This window comes from Crotalus tigris, unplaced genomic scaffold (genome assembly GCF_016545835.1).
Source record: "Crotalus tigris isolate CLP2741 ecotype Arizona unplaced genomic scaffold, ASM1654583v1 scf7180000017576.4783729, whole genome shotgun sequence".
NCBI classification, from domain to species: domain Eukaryota; kingdom Metazoa; phylum Chordata; class Lepidosauria; order Squamata; family Viperidae; genus Crotalus; species Crotalus tigris.
Genome location: NW_024096487.1, coordinates 3560031 through 3578628, shown reverse-complemented (window position 1 = coordinate 3578628; position 18598 = coordinate 3560031). Strand labels below are relative to the sequence as shown.

The window sequence follows — 18598 nt, the reverse complement described above, 5'->3', positions numbered from 1 at the left end:
AGATACTGTATATGCTAATAAATTTTTTTGCAATCCGTTTCAAGAAGACAATTACTTGGTGTAAATTCAATATAAGGCAAAACCACTCTAAGGAAAATTAAGAAAAGTGGGGGGAAATATGATACTCACTGTTGAACAGATTAAAAAGTAAAAGGTAAACTGCTAGATTTCATCCTGAAATGATGGATAATGTTCTGGTTTATATGGAAATAGCAACCAATTCCTGATTTTATTTAAAATTATCTGCAGATTTTCCCAATATTTTGATGGGAACAACAAGGCAGGAAAAAAGCAAATTTACTTTATTTCTCAACTGAACACAATGAATTGCAGGTTGAGTAGACCCATGATTATATCTGGAGCAATATTTCTCTTACTTTAGTCTATAGTTGCCCTTTTTCATATCATTAAGAACTTTGGTTCTGAGTTTGAAGAAATCAGCTTATATTTATCTCTTTTGGCTAAATAACAGAATGGATAAAAGGACACGCTAAGACTGCCATTTGTAATTGGCAAACATTACATAAACAATATAGAGAACCTGGATTGGGCCATCCCTACCCCCAAACAAATTAATTTATTCTAGGTTAGCAGTCTCTTGCAACTACAACAGAGGACAATCCATATCTAAACCTCTTTGGGAATCTTACAGAATCACAGTTCCCAGTAAACTGATTTAGTTCATGTAATAAACTGCCAAACCTGAGAAATAACCAAATCAGTTGTAATTTCCCCCTTGGTGCTCCTAGACATACATGTGCACATAAATAGCAATTTAACTGATCTTTCCATTTCAAGAAGGATGAAAAGACCACCAAAATCAGACATTTTCACATTCACAAATCATTCTATCATACACAATACAAACTAACCTAGACGTGTTCAGTATTTACTATGCCATTTTAGGTACTTGTTTATAACCAAGCTCTTATGCATTCTTCATTTGCACTAACACTTGACAATAATTTGTAAAAACTGATAAATATTCCCCTGTGTTTTTATTTTTGTCTTGAAAGAAGCCTGTGAAATCATGATTTCAGTTTCCTCTTCTAATGTTCCTCATCCTAAAATTATCTGAGAGTATTTTAGTTAACAATTAGTACTTTAAAAACCAAACAACTTACCACTAACTAGAACAGTACTAAGTGGCCAACAGCAGAGAAGACAAGGAGAAATGATGACAAAAAAGGCATATTTAAAAGCAGTAGCAGATAGAGGTTTCCTTCAAAAGAACTTGAATCTTTTTTTTAAATTAATATAGTTTATGTCAAGGTTTCAGATGTATGGTCATGATATCATCTTCTAAGAGGTACATTAAAAGATGTCAATATTCAACTTTCTAAGCATTCTTTATAATGTGCCCTGGGATTCCCCCATAAGGCAAGACATTGTTTCAGCCCTGGCTGTAAAATTTAAGTAGACAGACTTGACAAGAGATCCAATCACGTGACAAATGAAAAGGAAGAATATACTTAAGACCTCCACTGCAATTTCCATGTAATTGTTGGGTCTGTGTGTGTAAATCTTGGAAAGGTGCTCGAAATTCCTTTCCAAGTCTAAGATACTTGGACTTCAACTCCCATCATTCCCATCCTGCACTGGCTGTTGTGACAGATGTTCAGACTAATGGGTCTGGAGGATAGCAGAATGGGAAATCCTGGACCATCATCTAGGTTTACAGTGTAAATTGGCTAACAATTGGGAATCATCCTCCCTCATATTATGAGCCAGCCTCATTATCTCTGTCCTTTCCAAAGAGAGATTAGGCCGGAAGGACCTCAGTTTTGATCTTTCTTTTTTCTTAGTCTGCAGGGAGACGGGAGAGCAGCACTGGACTAACATATTGATGCATGCTAAATGACTCCTGCTTTTAAAGACAATGCACTAATGTGATCAAAAAGGAATGTGGAAAAGAAAACAGAAAAAAAAAAAAATAGAAAAGCCCTCCAGTCTTTCCAAACCAACCAAGTTCTCCCACCCACCCCAAAGTTCTGCCATTAGACTTTCTTGGATCTGCGTCCAACTTGATAGTAGTAATAAATGCTGATAAGTACAAAGAGGGCTCGGCTGATGAGAAGAAATGTGGCTCCCGTAGACACTTGGCCACTCTCAACCAAGGTGATTGAAGTCACTGAAAGAGAAAGCAGACAGCTGAAGGCTAAAATAAGACACCCTCGCACACCTACACCAAGCAAACTAACATATTAGCTGCCTTCTAGCAATAGCAATAGCACTTAGACTTATATACCACTTCATAGTGCTTTACAGCCCTCTCTGAGAGGTTTACAAACTCAGCATATGACCCACAACAATCTGGGTCCTCATTTTACCAACCTCGGAAGGATGGAAGGCCAAGTCAGCCTTGAGCCAGTCAGGATCAAAAACTCCTGGAATGAGCAGTGAAGTTAGCCTGAAGTACTACATTCTAACCACCACAGCTTCTAGAGCTCACCTTGAGATCATTGACTAGCTCAGGGGTAGGCAACCTTGGCTCTTTTATGATTCGTGGACTTCAACTCCCAGAATTCCTGAGCCAGCTGGCTCAGGAATTCTGGGAGTGGAAGTCCATGAGCCATAAAAGAGCCAAGGTTGCCTATCCCTGGACTAGCTTATTGCATTCTTAGTTATCAGGATGGCCATGTTACACTTGATTTTTAACAAAAACCATCCAAGGTTAAATAGACCTCTTTGACAATGATGAATAGGAAGTTGTAGCTAAAAGATGAAGAAGGTTGGCCTGCACATGGTTGTTTCTCTGAAGACGGATCCCTATAACTACTGTGTTTCCCTGAAAATAAGACTGGGTCTTATACTAATTTTGCTCCAAAAGATGCATTAGGGCTTATTTTCCAGTTAGGGCTTATATTGGGGAAAATACGGTACTAAATGCATCTGTCTGGCTGATTATCTTAACTGGGGCTTATTTTGGGGCGGGGCTAATATTACGATTAATATTAAAATCCTGCTAGAGCTTATTTTCCGGTTAGGTCTTATTTTCAGGGAAACACGGTATGTTATATAAACTTTGCTTCAGATTGGGCAATGGGTAGGGAGCCCGAGGTTTTAAAGCCAAGATGAATGCGCAAAGAAATAGGATGCACAGATACAGATTTCACTGACAGCTTAGCAGTAATTATAATGAATAACCAGAACAAGTGAAGCTGATTTCACTGAATAAATTTCCCTGTAAATCTGAGCATCCAAACCAAAGCAGATCACATATTTTGCTTGAGATTCCAGCAGGCACAGAAGCTTTTAAAATTTCACTGTTGTTATTTTTTTTAACAGCTTTTTTGTCATCATGGAAAGGTTACTTTTTCCACTGACTTGTGATGAGAAAGCACCTTCCAAACGACACAGAAAGTGCAAGGCAGACAGGATTTCTGCCATTAGAAATTTCATCCTGGGACAATTGGTTGCCAAAGGAGAAAAGTCACATTTATCAGTTGGTGAAGGAATACAGAATGACAGAGTTGGAAGGGAGCAACTTCCTGCCAGCCCTGGAAGAAAAAAATATTTGAAAAATAGAGGAAAGGCTCAGTTTTTTTTAAATGAAATTAATCAAGCTTGCGAACTGCTTTGTTTTCAGAGCTTAGAAGCTTTGGCGAATTGTGTTGCATTATTTTCTTTTTGGCACTTCTTTTTGAGCAAATATGAGTTTCAATATCACTGTTGGTTCAATTCCATGCTCTGCTCTCTCAAAATAGTTAGAAAATATCTAGATCATAATGGGACTGCTTCTTTTCACACACACACACACACACACACACACACACACACACAGGGAGGGAGGGAGGGAGAGGGAGGGAGAGGGAGAAGGAGAGAGGGAGAGGGAGAGGGAGAGGGAGGGAGGGAGAGGGAGAGGGAGGGAGGGAGGGAGGGGGAAGGGAGGGAGAGGGAGAAGGAGAGAGTGAGAGTGAGAGGGAGGGAGGGAGGGGAAAAGGTAGAGAGAGGGGGAGGGAGAGGGAGGGAGGGAGGGAGAGGGAGGGAGGGAGAGGGAGAGAGGGAGAGGGAGGGAGGGAGGGAGGGAGGGAGAGGGAGGGAGGGAGGGAGGGGAAAAGGTAGAGAGAGAGGGAGAGGGAGGGAGGGAGAGGAAGAGAGAGAGGGAGGGAGGGAGGGAGAGGGAGGGAGGCAGGCAGAGAGAAATTTCCTTCATTCCTGTTTCCAAAAAAGCCTCAACTTACCCAGGAACTGTACCCCGAAGTAGCAAGCTTCGGTCAGTAGGGTCCAACGGATTATGACCTTCTCAGATGTATAGAGGGCGTTCCACATGATGAGTGAGATACCTATTGCAGATTGGATGGGAAAAAAAGAGAAGTATCAGATCAGCTGATTCAGGACAGGTTAAGGAGATGAACAGACAAATGCTGCCATTCATGATGCCTATTAACCAAAGTTTTATGAAAGGACAAAATTCCAAATAGTGAGATATTGCAGATTCACAGGTACCATGATTTAAGCACTCTGACCTTTCATTTTGCAAATTTTGGAGTTTGCCACAGCCAAAACTGAAGTTTTCAATGTTAACTTGAGTGGAAGTCCACGAGTCATAAAAGAGCCTAATCTACAGCACTGTCTTAACAAATTATTTATCCCTTCCTTCAATTTCTACTCTTCCCCCCCTTTTAATGCGCTGACCAAGTAATTTTAATCCATAGTTTAAAAGGGACGTGCTTTATTTAAAAATGGACTTGTAACATAATATTCTAAGCATTTATGACGTATCAGAATATTTTAATTATATACTATTTTAGAACTGTTGGCTATCTGCCAACAGTTTCATTTTGTACATTTTGTTCTTTGTATTTCCTATTTGTATATTCTTTTCCATTTTTATTTGTTTTATCCATTTACTTTCTTTATATGTGTGTATGAATGAACCTTACTATTTGTGCTGTGATTTTGTTTTTGTTTTAATTCAGTTCTGAAAATATTTTTCTAAGAAGCAAGTTTTAGGATCAATAAAACTAAAAAGTTCACTGTGCTTATGTAATTTTATATATACTTTTACAATATCTTTCCCCTCTCCAAAATCTACCAAAATTTCAACTCCTCCTTCTCCCCCTGCCCTGCATTGCTGATAGATGTTTATCTCCTAGTTAGCACACTCTTCTTTGGACACATTATGTGAAGATCTAGGTCTCTGGAGAAAGCTCTCTCTTTCTCTCTCTCTCATCATTTTACTAGGATTTACAAATACAAAAGTTTTATTTATTTAGTGTATGGCATCTACAGAGGTCATGCAATCAGTGATATACAAAATTAGTTTAAATAAACCGTCAGTATCTATCTATCTATCTATCTATCTATCTATCTATCTATCTATCTATCTATCTATCTATCTATGTATTTATCATCATCATCTATCATCTATCTATCCCTATCCCTCTCTCTCTCTGTATAAAATCATCATCATTTTAGCCATTGTCTGCAGGATGTAGGCCTCTTCTGCATGTTTCCAACCAATACAGTCCTGAGCTTTCTTTTGCCAACTGGGCCCACAATACTTGCTTATATTATCAATCCATCTTGTTTTAGGTCTCTTTCATGGATGCTTTTTATCAAGCGGGATCCATTCTAGGACTGTCTTGGTCCACCTTGGTCAGTTCTTCTTGTTATGTGACCAGCCTGTTTCCATTTCCATTTGTTTACTCTTTTGATGGCATCATATATTTTCATTTGTTCTCTAATCCATGTGCAGGTCTTTCTATCTTCTCTTGTAATGCCGAGCATGTATCTTTCCATGGCTCTTCCTGCCGCAAACTTTGAATTCCTTGCTTACTTTTATTGATTTTCTTGATCTTTAATCCTGAGAAATGATGTCTTACAAGCTGATTTTTTTTATAATTTTCTTTTCATCTATTCTTAGAAAGTTTCCTTGGGTTCACATATTCCAAAGTCATGTTCCAAGTCACTCATCTGTTTTTTAATTCATATGGCCCCTTTAATTATGAAGACATCAACCGGTCTTAATTGTAAATCCATTGTGACCGTTGTTCCATATGACTTATATTCTGGAAGTTTCAAATGCTTTTTGAGATCCACAGCATCTTTATCCATATCACTTTTGAAATCAAGCATTGTCTTGAAACTCCAAATCCAAATTCAAATCAATCCCAATCTCTGTTTTATCCAATAAAATCTGTGGTTCTCCTGAATAAATTGTTCCCAAATAGTTTTAATTTCTTCTTTATAGGTAGTCCTCGCTTAATGATCATAGGAAATATTCTTTCAAGTCCATCCAGCCCCTTAACTAAAGTCAACTTTCTAGTCTCCCTTTTGCCATTTTCCAAAAATTAATGTTTTTCTTTTTAACCCTTTAACTCTTACACTTACATTTAATTTCTTCCATCCAGGGTGAGACAAGATTCTCCTAGAAACTTGCCCTTCAGAAGATTCTTAATATATAGAAACTCAAGAATAAGAATAAGGTCACGATAGGTTGGACATGACTTCGCAACTAACAAGAAGAAGAAGAAGAAGAAGAAGAAGGAGGAGGAGGAGGAGGAGGAGGAGGAGGAGGAGGAGGAGGAGGAGGAGGAGGAGGAGGAGGAGGAGGAGGAGGAGGAGGAGGAGGAGGGAACTTTGTAAAATAGTTAAGGGAGGAGGTAGGCAAACCTAGTGTCCAATTTGAAGATGCAAAATCATTGCTTAGGTAAGATAATTCACCTGCCTCAAAAGCCCCAAGAACTCTCAAACCCTGCTGGAGACAGCTATTTCACAATCTCTTTCCAGAAGAATTTCTGTTTGGAACAAACTTGTGGGTGATCCTTATCCTCTCCTTAATCCGGAGAATAGTTGTCAGGAGCCAAACCCTTGAATTCTATTGTGGTCCTCTCCTGTTACTATCTCCGGAAGCCTCTCTTGAGAAGGCTCTGAGGCTGGGAAAGATGGAAGGAAAAACAAGTCCAGATGGACTTGAAGGATGAGGCTGGGGAACGGACTGGCATGGAGAAAATCTCTCTTTATATAGTTGCTATGAATCAACACTGACCTGAATCAACATAATCTATCACATTCCTCACTAGGTGTGTGTGTCTGACATAGCAAAAATCTTTATGCTTGTCTTTGGATTGTCCGTGTACTTCAGCAATCAATGGAAAGAGAAATATAAGCAATAAAATCCCCGCAGAAGTTCTAGAAATGACAGTTCACATATCACTAATTTATTCCAGCAATTACAGCCTGTTCACAAGAATAAAGAATTCAAGAATAAAGCGCTAAAGCAAAGCTAATTGTCTATGGAGATTCTCAGTCATCCAGGTCATAGTTATCCCAAACACACCACATTGCTCTCAGTTTAATGGGGAAACATTAGCTTTGCTTTATCCCAAAGATGCTTTTTTATGAGGCAACTGGACTTTCTTGTTTTCTTTGAAGACATTTCGCCTCTCATCAAAGAAGCTTTTTCAGTTCATAGCTGAAGAAGCTTCCTGGATGAGAAGCGAAATGTCTTCAAAGAAAAACAAGAAAGGCCAGTTGCCTCATGAAAAAGAATCTTTGGGATACAGCAAAGCTAATGTTTTTCCATTAAACTGGGAGTAATGTGGTGTGTTGTCCCATAATCTAAGCCTGTCCCTTTTGAAGTGGGAGAAAGAGAACGCACAAAAATGGCTAAAAATGAGAGTGCCGGCATGGCCAAGTTTCTCTGTATTTTTATTTGCAGCCAGCAGATGCTGCTGCAAACTTAGAAAAAGAATAAGGCAGGAAAAGTTTTCCTTTGCACAAAAAATTGCCTGTGACAACCAGTCTCAAATCTATTTTGACTTCCTGCAACTATGCAAACATAGTGTATGACTTCTAATAGCTGTGCTCATACAGTCCCAATCTTATTTATAATTTCTCCCAGAAAGGCAGTGGGAATGGAAACACAAAATAGCACTGGGTTGTGAATTCTAAAAATGACTCTAAGCCCCAAAGCAGATCATTTTAGTCATCAAGCCAGCAGCTGTGGTTCAGCTTGGATAAATGCTTTCACATAAAAAAAAAATCACAGAAACAAGCCAAACAAGCTAGAGCTCATTCTTCTCCCTAACTAGATTAGTTTAATTTTATTCTACTTTATAGCACATGTCTGTAGGGTAGAGTTTGGGTCTCTTTATTTGTTCAATTTATGTTCCATTTTCTCTGGAATTGCTCACAGTTCTGCACACACTGTATATCTCCTCTAATTATATCACCAGAATGACAAGTCGGTAAGAAAGCTTGTGCAGAGATGGAGGGCCTATCCCAAAGACACCATTGGATTCCCCCCACAAATTTTAAATTTCTATTTAAACCATCTGTTTTCTTTCACATGTACATAGTTTTAATACTGACTGAGTACAGAGTGGATGGGTGGGAGAAATCAACTGAGTGATTCCTAGGTGGGTGGAAGGGATGTCTTTTAAAGAAGTACATTAAAATGTGTATGTCTATGTGTACATTGCACAAGCCTATAGGTTCATTCCTGGAGGAATTTTTTTTTTAAACAGGGAAGGAAAGAAATGACTGGATTTTAATCAGTGCTTGTGGCTACGCCAAGAATAAAGTCTTGTCCCACAGAATTTCCAAATGAACCACTTTTACACCATTTTATAAAATTACAGTTTTGAAATGACCATTACTGCTATCACAGATGCATTGCTTGTGCTCCAGAATTATATAGTCCAGGAACAATTTCATTTACCATTGATAATAAAGCATCAGAATAACTTTGAAACTGATTAGGAGGTGGTAAAATCATGATGACTAATCTCTGTGCTATGGTAAACTGACATTTAATTATTCTAATATCCTATATGTCTAGCAAATCCCAATTTGCATTTCAACAACTCAAGCTTATGACACTCGTGAACAAGGTCTTGTTCCGTGGCTTTGTCTCAGTTTGACGAGCGTACACACAGATACACAAACACAAAATTGTAACACTGGAATCATATCCGACATGGGTGACCATCACAGCTAGCAATTTGAACCCATCAATAGAGACGTAATTCCACTGAAATTGATTCATACATCAAATGTGGCATGTTTGTAAGTATATAATGAAGCCCGGGAATCAAAAATGTTTTTCCATAATTCAAACACCATTATTTTCTGTGTGTCTGAGAAATGGCATTACGGGATCAAATAATACTGCTTCCAAGGTTTGTGTAGAAAGAAAAAAATATATGGCTGATTTCACTTGTCAAGTGATCTAGGCCAGGGTTCTTCAAACTTGGCCCTTTTACGACTTGTGGACTTCAACTCCCAGAATTCCTCAGCCAGCGTGCCTGGCTGAGGAATTCTAGGCATTGAAGTCCACAAGTCATAAAAGGGCCAAGTTTGAAAACCCCTGATCTAGGCTATCATACCTAGTTTCCCAGATATATTTTTGCCTTGGCATTAAAGGTAACTTAAAATGAAATAATTTAAAAACTCTTGAAGCATCTTGAATAATGAAGTTTATTTGATATATTACAGTCCCAAAACAGTGTGTTTCCATCTGAACTAACAAACTTTGTCTCTTGATGAGCAAATTATAACAGTGCAATTTCAGTATCATTATTTGAGATGATGGTGATGATGAAGATTTATTCTGCCCCTAGGGACTCAAGACAATTAACAACATTACAGGTCCCGATTCTTATTTACCAATACCATCTTTCCTGAGCCTGTTAAATGACTTCAAAGCCCAACTTGATTGCACAGTATGTGTTCCTTTCTCTGGGCAAAATTCCATGGAAAAAAACTTCATGAAGATCAACAGTAAACATTCCATTAATTTACCTCTTGTCCAATGGCAAGTGATTACAAAAGTTATAATCCAAAATCACCTGGGACCTAGGTTCAATTCAGACAATTTCTATGCAAAGACCTGCATACTTCATTCCCCTTTCATCCCAGGAAATAACCTCCCACTCTTCCAGGCAGTCCTCGACTTAGAACCATAATGACCCTGTTTGTTGCCATCATGTCACTGACCCAATTTTACAACCTTTTTGGCAACAGTTGTTAAGCGAACACCACAGTCATTAAGAGAATCAGTGGTTTGCCTGGACACAGTTTTGCCCCCAAATGGAAGTAAACGTTGGTTTTCAGCAAAACCATTGTGCAATGCGGCTGTGTGACTGCTTTGAAACTTCAAAAAGTTGCCAAGCAACCAGTTGCAAGTTGAAGACTACCTGTATAGGATTCACTCAGCTATTCCCAACAGATTAGACCACATCAACATCTGGATGCTCACGGACTACTTACTAAGTAAAGCTCCTCCATAGAGACGGATAGGCATTTTACTGTTGACTACCTCTTCCTTGAAGACAGCATCATAGATTTGATCTGGAAAGGTGAGAGCCTGGAAGAGAAAAATAAATGTCAATTAAAAAAAAATCTCCTCTAACTGAACTATTTAGTGTCCAAAGAAAAGGATTTTCACTGAAAATAGAAATCAGATATAACTAAATCTGTTTCAGACACATGTCAATGCTCACAAAGAGAAGTGCACTTGGACCACTGTTGCAAGTGAGCAGCTGTTGCAGATAGCAGTGGGAAAAGAGAGAGAGAAGCTTTTAGAAAAGCTACTAAAACATGGAATTTTGTCCTTATATATGATAACTGCTGTGAGATTACTTATACTCAAAAATGGAAAAGTTTGAGGAACAGTTGGTGAAGATGATAAAAGCTTGCAAAGATGGCTAAATTGACTCCCTTGATTAGAGAAAGAACAATTATCTATTTTTATGCTGTAAACCCCCTATTGCATGAAACAAAAAAAAATGCATTAGGAAATGTGGGTTAGGAAGAAAAATTGGATAATAGAAAAAGTAGGTTTTTGTTGTAATTATAGATATAATCTTTTAATCATACTTATCTTTGCTGCATATCTTTTTTTGTTTTCTTTACTCCTTGTGTTAGTTTTATTAAAACTTTTAATAACATTTATATTAAAAAAAAAAGAAAAGAGAGAGAGAAAATCCAATCTTTATTTCAAAGAAACATAGAGCTGGAAAGGGTCTATTTAGACAATCTTGCTCAGTATACTAATCTCAGTTAAAGCATCCCAAATTACTGTCTTGCCTCCATTAGAATAACTCCAGTGAAGAAAAGCCTACAACTTCTCTGGTTTTATTGGTTCCACAGTCAAACTGCTGATCATACTATCAAGGCCTGTTTTCCTATAAGCTAAATCCATAATTTCATAGCCTGCACTTTGGAATACGAGATACCAGGTCTTGATTATCTTCTACGACATGTGATTGTGACATCATTTAATCCTTGATTTATGACCACAATTAGGATCAGAATTTCTGTTGCTAGGCAAGGTGGTTGTTAATTTTACAAGTTTTTTCCCCTACGGTTCTTAAAGAAATCAACTGCAGTTGTTCAACGAATCATGTGGTCGTTACGCAAATCTGGCTTCCCCATCAAATTTGCTTGTCAGAAGCCAGCTGGGAAGGTTGCAAAGGGTGATCATATGACCCTGGGATACTGCAACCGGGATAAATAGATGCCGATTACCAGGTGCCTAAATTTTGATCATGTGGCCATTGGGAATCTGCAATGGTTGTGATAGGATTGGTTGTAAGGCACAGTGTTTTTGTAATTTTGAACAGTCACTAAATGAGTGGTTGTAAATTGAGGACTACCTGTATTTGAAGAGTGCTCTTGGACTACTTCTTCCTCCTAAGTCTTCTTTTAGAAGAAATGAAAGCCTAAATGTACCATCCCAGCCTCTTTCTAGACTTAATCTGTGATCCCTTTATCATTTCCATTGCCATTGTATAAACCTGTTCCAATTCTCTGAATCCCTCTCAAAAGTGATGCCCACCACTAGAAACAATGCTCAAGGTATGACTTGACCAAAGCAGAATAGAGTGGCATGATTACTTCTTCTGATTTGGAAATTATACTTGTATACTATATTGAGATTGTTGATGCAGCCTTAAATTGTATTTGTCTTCTTTGCAGTCTCATCTCACCATTGGATCATATTCAATATGGATCAATTACTACTAAAAAATCGTTCACAAAATCTTATTACCAAGCTTGGTGTCCCCCTTCCTCTATTGATGTTTGATTCATGACTGAAGAACTTGCCTGTATTAAGTTTCATTCTGTTACTACAGCCTACTATTCTATCAATATTGTTTTGCTCTTTTTTCTTCTAGGGCAGGGGTCCCCAACAGTGGGCTTGTGCGTCTGCTCACACAGAACCATTCCATCTCCCCCCGCCACCAGCCCACCAAGCCAGAAAGGTATAAGGTATCCAACTCAAGTGTATGACACCTGCAAAGTGATATAACTTGAACTTAATCTTTTTATTAATTTACATTAGTAATGAAAACTAATGATTTGAGAATCACTTGCTATCTCTCCAATACGTTGAAGAAACATTGATGAATAATGGTCAAGGGACTGAACCTGAAGACAGAATTTTTATAGATTTCATTGAAGTTTTATAAATTTACGAAGACAGAATGCTAAACCTGTCTAAGGACAGATGTTTAAGTAATTTGATGTTCGCCTTCATATGAAAATGTTTTCCACACTTACCATGATGGCGACCCCAGAGAATATGATGGCTGAGACAAACTGCCAAACCCTACAAGTTCAAATGGGGAAAGAAAAGTTAAGTATCACAATCGTTTAATTATGGCATCCCCTCCAGCCAGCAGTAAATGAAAAATAGTTATTACTACTTCTGCCAAAAAAGGTCGTCTGAGCGATTCCTATTGACAAGAGAATGCAAAATAAAACAAGGTATAGAAGACAACAGGGTTGCTTTTTAAAAACAATTTCAAAACACTTGAGGACGAAAATCACCAGGCAGTTCAGAAAGAGCATGTAAATGCTATCATCCAAACATTGGTAATGAGATTTTCTTTGGAAAATAGGAAATTCCAGCTAGTAATGGAAGTTTTTAAAAATATTTACAGAGCTGTGTTTAATTTAGTTAATGATCTTTCTTCAGTTACGCCATTTCAAGAAGAGATTACTATAATTAATGCCTCCTCTAAGGAATTTGCCTCTTAGTTTACTAGCACAGCGCTGCTAGTAATTTGCCTCTTAGTTTACTAGCAAGCGCTGCTATACCCCAGCAGTCCTCCTGGTCTATTGAACTATAAGTTCTATCGTTCTATAAACAACAATAAACAATGTGATAGAGATTTTAATACCCTAGGTTCATGCAAAAATTTAGGCACTCCTGGTTAAATTCTATTTGTTAAGTGAAGAGAAACTGATCTCCATGGTACAAAGTTAAATTTGACCTCTTTTGGGTTATTTGAATGAATACTTACTATTTATGTGCAGCTGTTTATAGATTTAGAAAAGTGACTATAGTAGGTTTAAATTTGGAAAAACTTTTCAGCCAGTAATTGATAATACTTCCTTTGGCAGAAATAACATGTTTCCTCTTTAGTCTGTTACAAGTGTTACTATCCTTGCTTTTGGATATTTTTTCCACTCTTCCTTAAAATTCTTATAGCTCCATTCTTCTGTTTGTGGAGGTTACAAAGATTATTTTTGGCAGATAACTGCAGATAACTGTACACAATGTTATTGTGGCACACACTTTTCCAACAATAGACTGTTACTCGGGATTAACATTACCCTCCGGAGCCTTGCAAGTTGATGCCACACAAATATGCCTTTAATATACAAATCTGAAAATCTGAAAATAAATTGGCATACAACTTTTGCCACCCTCCAAAATTTCTTGCACTGCATAGAATGAGGTGCTACCTCAGTGAGGTCATTCCTTTTCTGGTTGCTCCTGAGCTCCAGGCCAAATTCTAAGGCTTGATCTTCAGCAGTGTTGCTTTTGAGCTCTTGGCTGAGGTCCCAAGCCAAGCTCAAGGTAGGAATCCCACCAGAATTTGCTTGTGGTCCTTGACTTTTAGGAAGAAGCATGAGCTGTGCTAAGCCTTGGGGAAGTGGGGATGGAAAGTATTTCTGCCTGACTGCAGTTGTTTTTCCCAAGAGCAGATATCACTTTAGAAAAAAATTTTGGATCATCATCTTGCTTAAGTATCAGCTTCTTCACTGACAGTGGGACATTAGTGTTTAGGATATATTGATCGCTAATTGAATCCATGCTTCTTTTTTTCTACTCCTATAAGAAACTGCTGATTGTCCCACCCTTCCAAAACACAATAGATCCAATACAGTGTTTAATCGTTGGCAAAAAGTTTTTTTCTTCAAATATTTCAGCCTTGTCCTCCAAATGTATCATGTTTGGTTGTGACCAAACGTTCAAAGAGCAACTGTACACATCCATACAAGGATCAGCTAAACTTTTCAACTTATTCTTTAGAGTGATTTGTAACTTCTGCTTTGCAGTTCTGATCCATTTTCACACAGTTATTTTCTTGGTCTTTCATATTTTTCTTTAGCTGCAAAATTCATTTACAATATTTTTCATTTCTTAGCGATGTCTATCATAATGGAAATTGCCAGCTGGAAGCATTTAGAGAGTTTTTTTTCTATAGCCTTCCTGCTTTTATTTACTATTTTTCAAATCTCAGATAAATCCATGATTGTTGGAAGTAGAAAGAGACTATAATCATAGCCTAAGACAGACATGTCAAACTCGCGACATCATGTGACGTCGCGCAATGTATCGGAGCTTTTTTGCCATTGCCGGCAAGGGAGTGGGCGCTACTCTGGTGTGATGTAACTGGCTCATGGGCCAGCAGTTTGACACCCCTGGCCTAAGAGGTTAGACAACTCTGAATATTGTTAAATTGTCTTTACTTGGCTAATCGTAGTCTATCATCTTTTGAAGCCTATTCAAAACTTTACAATAATAACATAAAAAATATCATGTGCATGTTTGTGTGTGTCCAGTCTTCTGCCTCTGCCATATTCACTGCTTCTTATTCTGAATCAATACATGACAGCCCATAAAGGCACTTGAATCTGTAGAAAGATAGGTTTAACTTTTTACCATGGAAGAAGTTGTGTCAATTTCTCTTCACTTGGGGAATTCAATGACTCATACAACCATTTTTTGCACACCACTGTAAACACTTGATTGAAAGCATTCCAAAACATTCTTGAGCTTATTTGTTGTTCCTGATGAACTTGAGAAGGGAAATAGATCTTTTTCTCTGATGCATCATCTTAATGATGTAAGTAGTAATGTGGCTGCAGGTATGATGGTCCCTATATTGTGGAATGAGTCACATTCCACATATTTTGGAAAACTTTACTGAATTGTTTCTCATCAATAAAAATATGGTGAATACAGGCTAAACTACCTAAAGCCTTTTTTGATTTGAAAGAGGACTGGGAGCTGAGAGACTACTGGCGGGAACGCAATCAGGAAGAGAGAGACTTTACTTTCTTTTCAGACAGACACCAATCCTTTTCAAGAATTGATTTTTTCTTGATTACAACTGATTTATATTTTAGGGTAAAGAATGTTAAGATTTTTCCTAGGACTTTGACGGACCACAGTCCAGTTTGGATGGAGTTGGCGGATGAAAAAGAGGAGAGGAGATCATGGAGGATCAATGAGAACTTATTTAGACAAGAAAAGAATGTTCAAAAATTAAAGGAGCATTTAAAGGATTATTTTGTTTTAAATATGCATAAGGGAACATCAATGTCAATGGTATGGGATGCAGGTAAAGCCTTCATGCGTGGTATCTTGATACAAATGAATAATACTCACAGACAAAAGCATATTCAGAAACGTAAGGATTTGGAAGACGAGATTAAATTAAAAGAAAAAATTTTGATTTCAAATCCTACAGATGAAAAGGTTAAAGAATCTATAAAATTGCTTAAATCACAATTTAATATGTTGATGGCTGATCAAACTGCAACTAACTTACTGTATATGAGACAAAATACATTTTGTAATGCTAATAAACCAGGGAGATGGTTGGCCTACCAACTTAGAAAACAACAGAGACAGTGAATTATAGATAAAATAAATCATAATGGTAAATTGGTATATCAGAAGGAGTTGATTAAGAAATCTTTTTTAGATTATTATCAAAAATTATATAAGAGTACTAAAATACAGGTCTCAGATATAGATAATTATTTAAATGAAGCCAACTTCCCTAAATTAACAGAAGATCAGAAACAAGAAATTAATAGTCCAATTACTAGTGAGGAAATTGAGACAGTGATTAAAGAACTAAAATTAGGTAAAGCACCGGGTACAGATGGTTTGACATCTATTTATTATAAAACTTTGGTACAAGCGATGATTCAACCTTTAAGACAGCTTTTTAATAATATATTACAGGGTTTAGAGATTCCCCCGTCATGGGGCAGAGCCTTTATATCTTTAATTCCAAAAGAAGATCAAGATCTTACTCTACCAAAGAATTATAGACCTATATCTCTTTTAAATGTAGATTATAAGATTTTTGCAAAAATATTAGCTAATAGGCTTATGAGGGTTTTGTGTCAGATTATACATAAGGATCAAACGGGTTTTATAACTGGAAGGTATATGAAGAATAATGTCAGACAAATTATTAACTTATTAAAATATCTAGATAAAAATAATCAAGTCTCTGCAGGATTGATATTTTTAGATGCTGAGAAAGCTTTTGACCAATTGAATTGGCAATTTATGTTAAGACTAATCGATAAAATGAACTTTGGAGAAAAAATTTCACAAGCTCTTGGTGCTATTTATCAAAAACAAACGGCACAACTTATAGTTAATGGGGGCTTGTCAGAGGTTTTTAGAAAAGGGGACTAGACAGGGATGTCCATTGTCACCTTTGCTGTTTGTTTTAACTTTGGAAATATTGTTGATTAAAATTCGAGAATCACAGCAAATAAAAGGAATAGAAGTTAACAAAAAAGAATACAAACTAAGAGCTTTTGCAGATGACTTGGTGGTTACCCTGTCCCAACCTACTCACTCTGTAATAGAGTTATTACAATTGATATATCAATATGGACGGGTTTCGGGGTTTAAAATTAATAACAATAAGACTAAAATACTACCCAAAAATATGACTAATATGGATAAGCAGACTTTGGTTAATTTGACAGATTTTGAGGTTGTTGATAAGGTAAAATATTTGGGGGTTACTTTATCTGTCTCTAATGTAAAATTGTATAAAAATAATTATGAAAGGTTGTGGGTCAGGATACAAAGAGACTTGAAAAATTGGGAGAAGTTGCAATTATCTCTTTTGGGAAGAATTGCGGCGATTAAAATGAATGTCCTGCCTAAATTCCTTTTCTTATTTCAAATGATACCTATCTTAAAGAATGAGGTCAATTTAAATGAATGGCAGAAAGGTATCAATAAATTTATCTGGGCGGGGAAAAAACCAAGAGTAAAGCTTAAAATTATACAAGATATTCGTGAGAGAGGTGGACTCAAGGTACCGAATTTGAAATTGTATTATGATGCTGTGGTCTTAACATTAATTAGTGATTGGGTTAATTTAACAAATGTAGAAATACTCCTCTTGGAGGGTTGGGATTTACTTTTTGGATGGCATGCCTATTTAATTTTTAATAAAAAAGTTGACCGGGTTTTTAAATCCCATATTATAAGGATTTCTCTACTTCGGGTTTGGAGGAAATATTACAGAAGTGATTCTAAAATACCATTATGGGCTATACCTTGGCATGCGATAGAGGGGATAAGGAGAGGAGTTAAGATGGATAGTGTTTCTTATGCACAATTGCTTAGATGGGATGGTAAAATTTGGCAGTTAAAATCTTTGGAAGATTTAGCACAAGAAAATATTATATATTCATGGTTTCAGTACAGACAAATAGCGGACAGATGGAAGATAGATCGTAATGTGGGCTTGCTTAGAGAAGATGAAAATTTTGTTAAACAAGTAAAAGATCAAAGACGAACTCATATTAAGAGAATTTATGGGTTGCTAGTAGAATTGGACTCAGAACCAGAATTAATTAAAGAATGTATGATTAAATGGGCACAAAATTTTGGTGAACCAGTTCTACTAGATACCTGGGAAATCATCTGGGTGAGAAATGTTAAATTTACACAAGCCCAGAACTTAAGGGAGAATTTTTATAAAATGTTTTATAGATGGCACCTTGATCAACAAAAAATGTCTCGTATGTATCCCGACTTACAGCCCAAATGTTGGAGATGTGGTTGTTTGGATGCTACTTATTACCATATTTGGTGGTCGTGTAAAAATATAAAAGCCTTTTGGATTAAGATATGGTGGAATATTCAAAGAATTTTTAGAAGGAGGGTAAAATTTACCCCACAATTGTTTTTGCTAGGTATTGTTACCGATTGTGATACTAAGGAGGTTATATTGATGTTAAATTTAATTACAGCCGCAAGGTTGTTAGTAGGGCAATACTGGAAGAAGGAATCTTTGCCTACTTTGCAAGAGTGGTTTTTTAAAGTATCCTATCTGGCGGAAATGGCAAAGATTTCGGCTTTTTTAAAGGATCAATCGCAAGAGAAGTTTTTTGTGGTATGGGAAAAATGGATAGATTTTATACAACATAAGTTGGATATAAAAATATTACTTAGTTTATCAATAATTTATATATAAATTTTAATATTTTATAGATTGTATTATTTTTTCTTTTTCTTTATATGTTTTATTATTATTTTACTTTCTTATATTTCTTTTCTTCTTTCTTTCTCTTTATTCTTCTT

At 36.8% G+C, this 18598-nt stretch overlaps 1 protein-coding gene across 1 annotated transcript in view; it reads right to left on the bottom strand.

The window, feature by feature from the left end:
* Window positions 1–281: 281 nt before the first annotated feature.
* Window positions 282–18598, bottom strand: part of TP53I11 (tumor protein p53 inducible protein 11) — a 76272-nt gene continuing 57955 nt past the window's right edge. The window contains exons 4-7 of the mRNA XM_039358988.1: window positions 12514–12562; window positions 10219–10315; window positions 4185–4286; window positions 282–2131 (exon numbers count right to left, since the gene is read on the bottom strand). Coding sequence (XP_039214922.1) covers window positions 1998–2131; window positions 4185–4286; window positions 10219–10315; window positions 12514–12562 — 382 coding nt within the window. The 3' untranslated portion in view covers window positions 282–1997. The remainder of the gene's footprint in view (window positions 2132–4184; window positions 4287–10218; window positions 10316–12513; window positions 12563–18598) is intronic.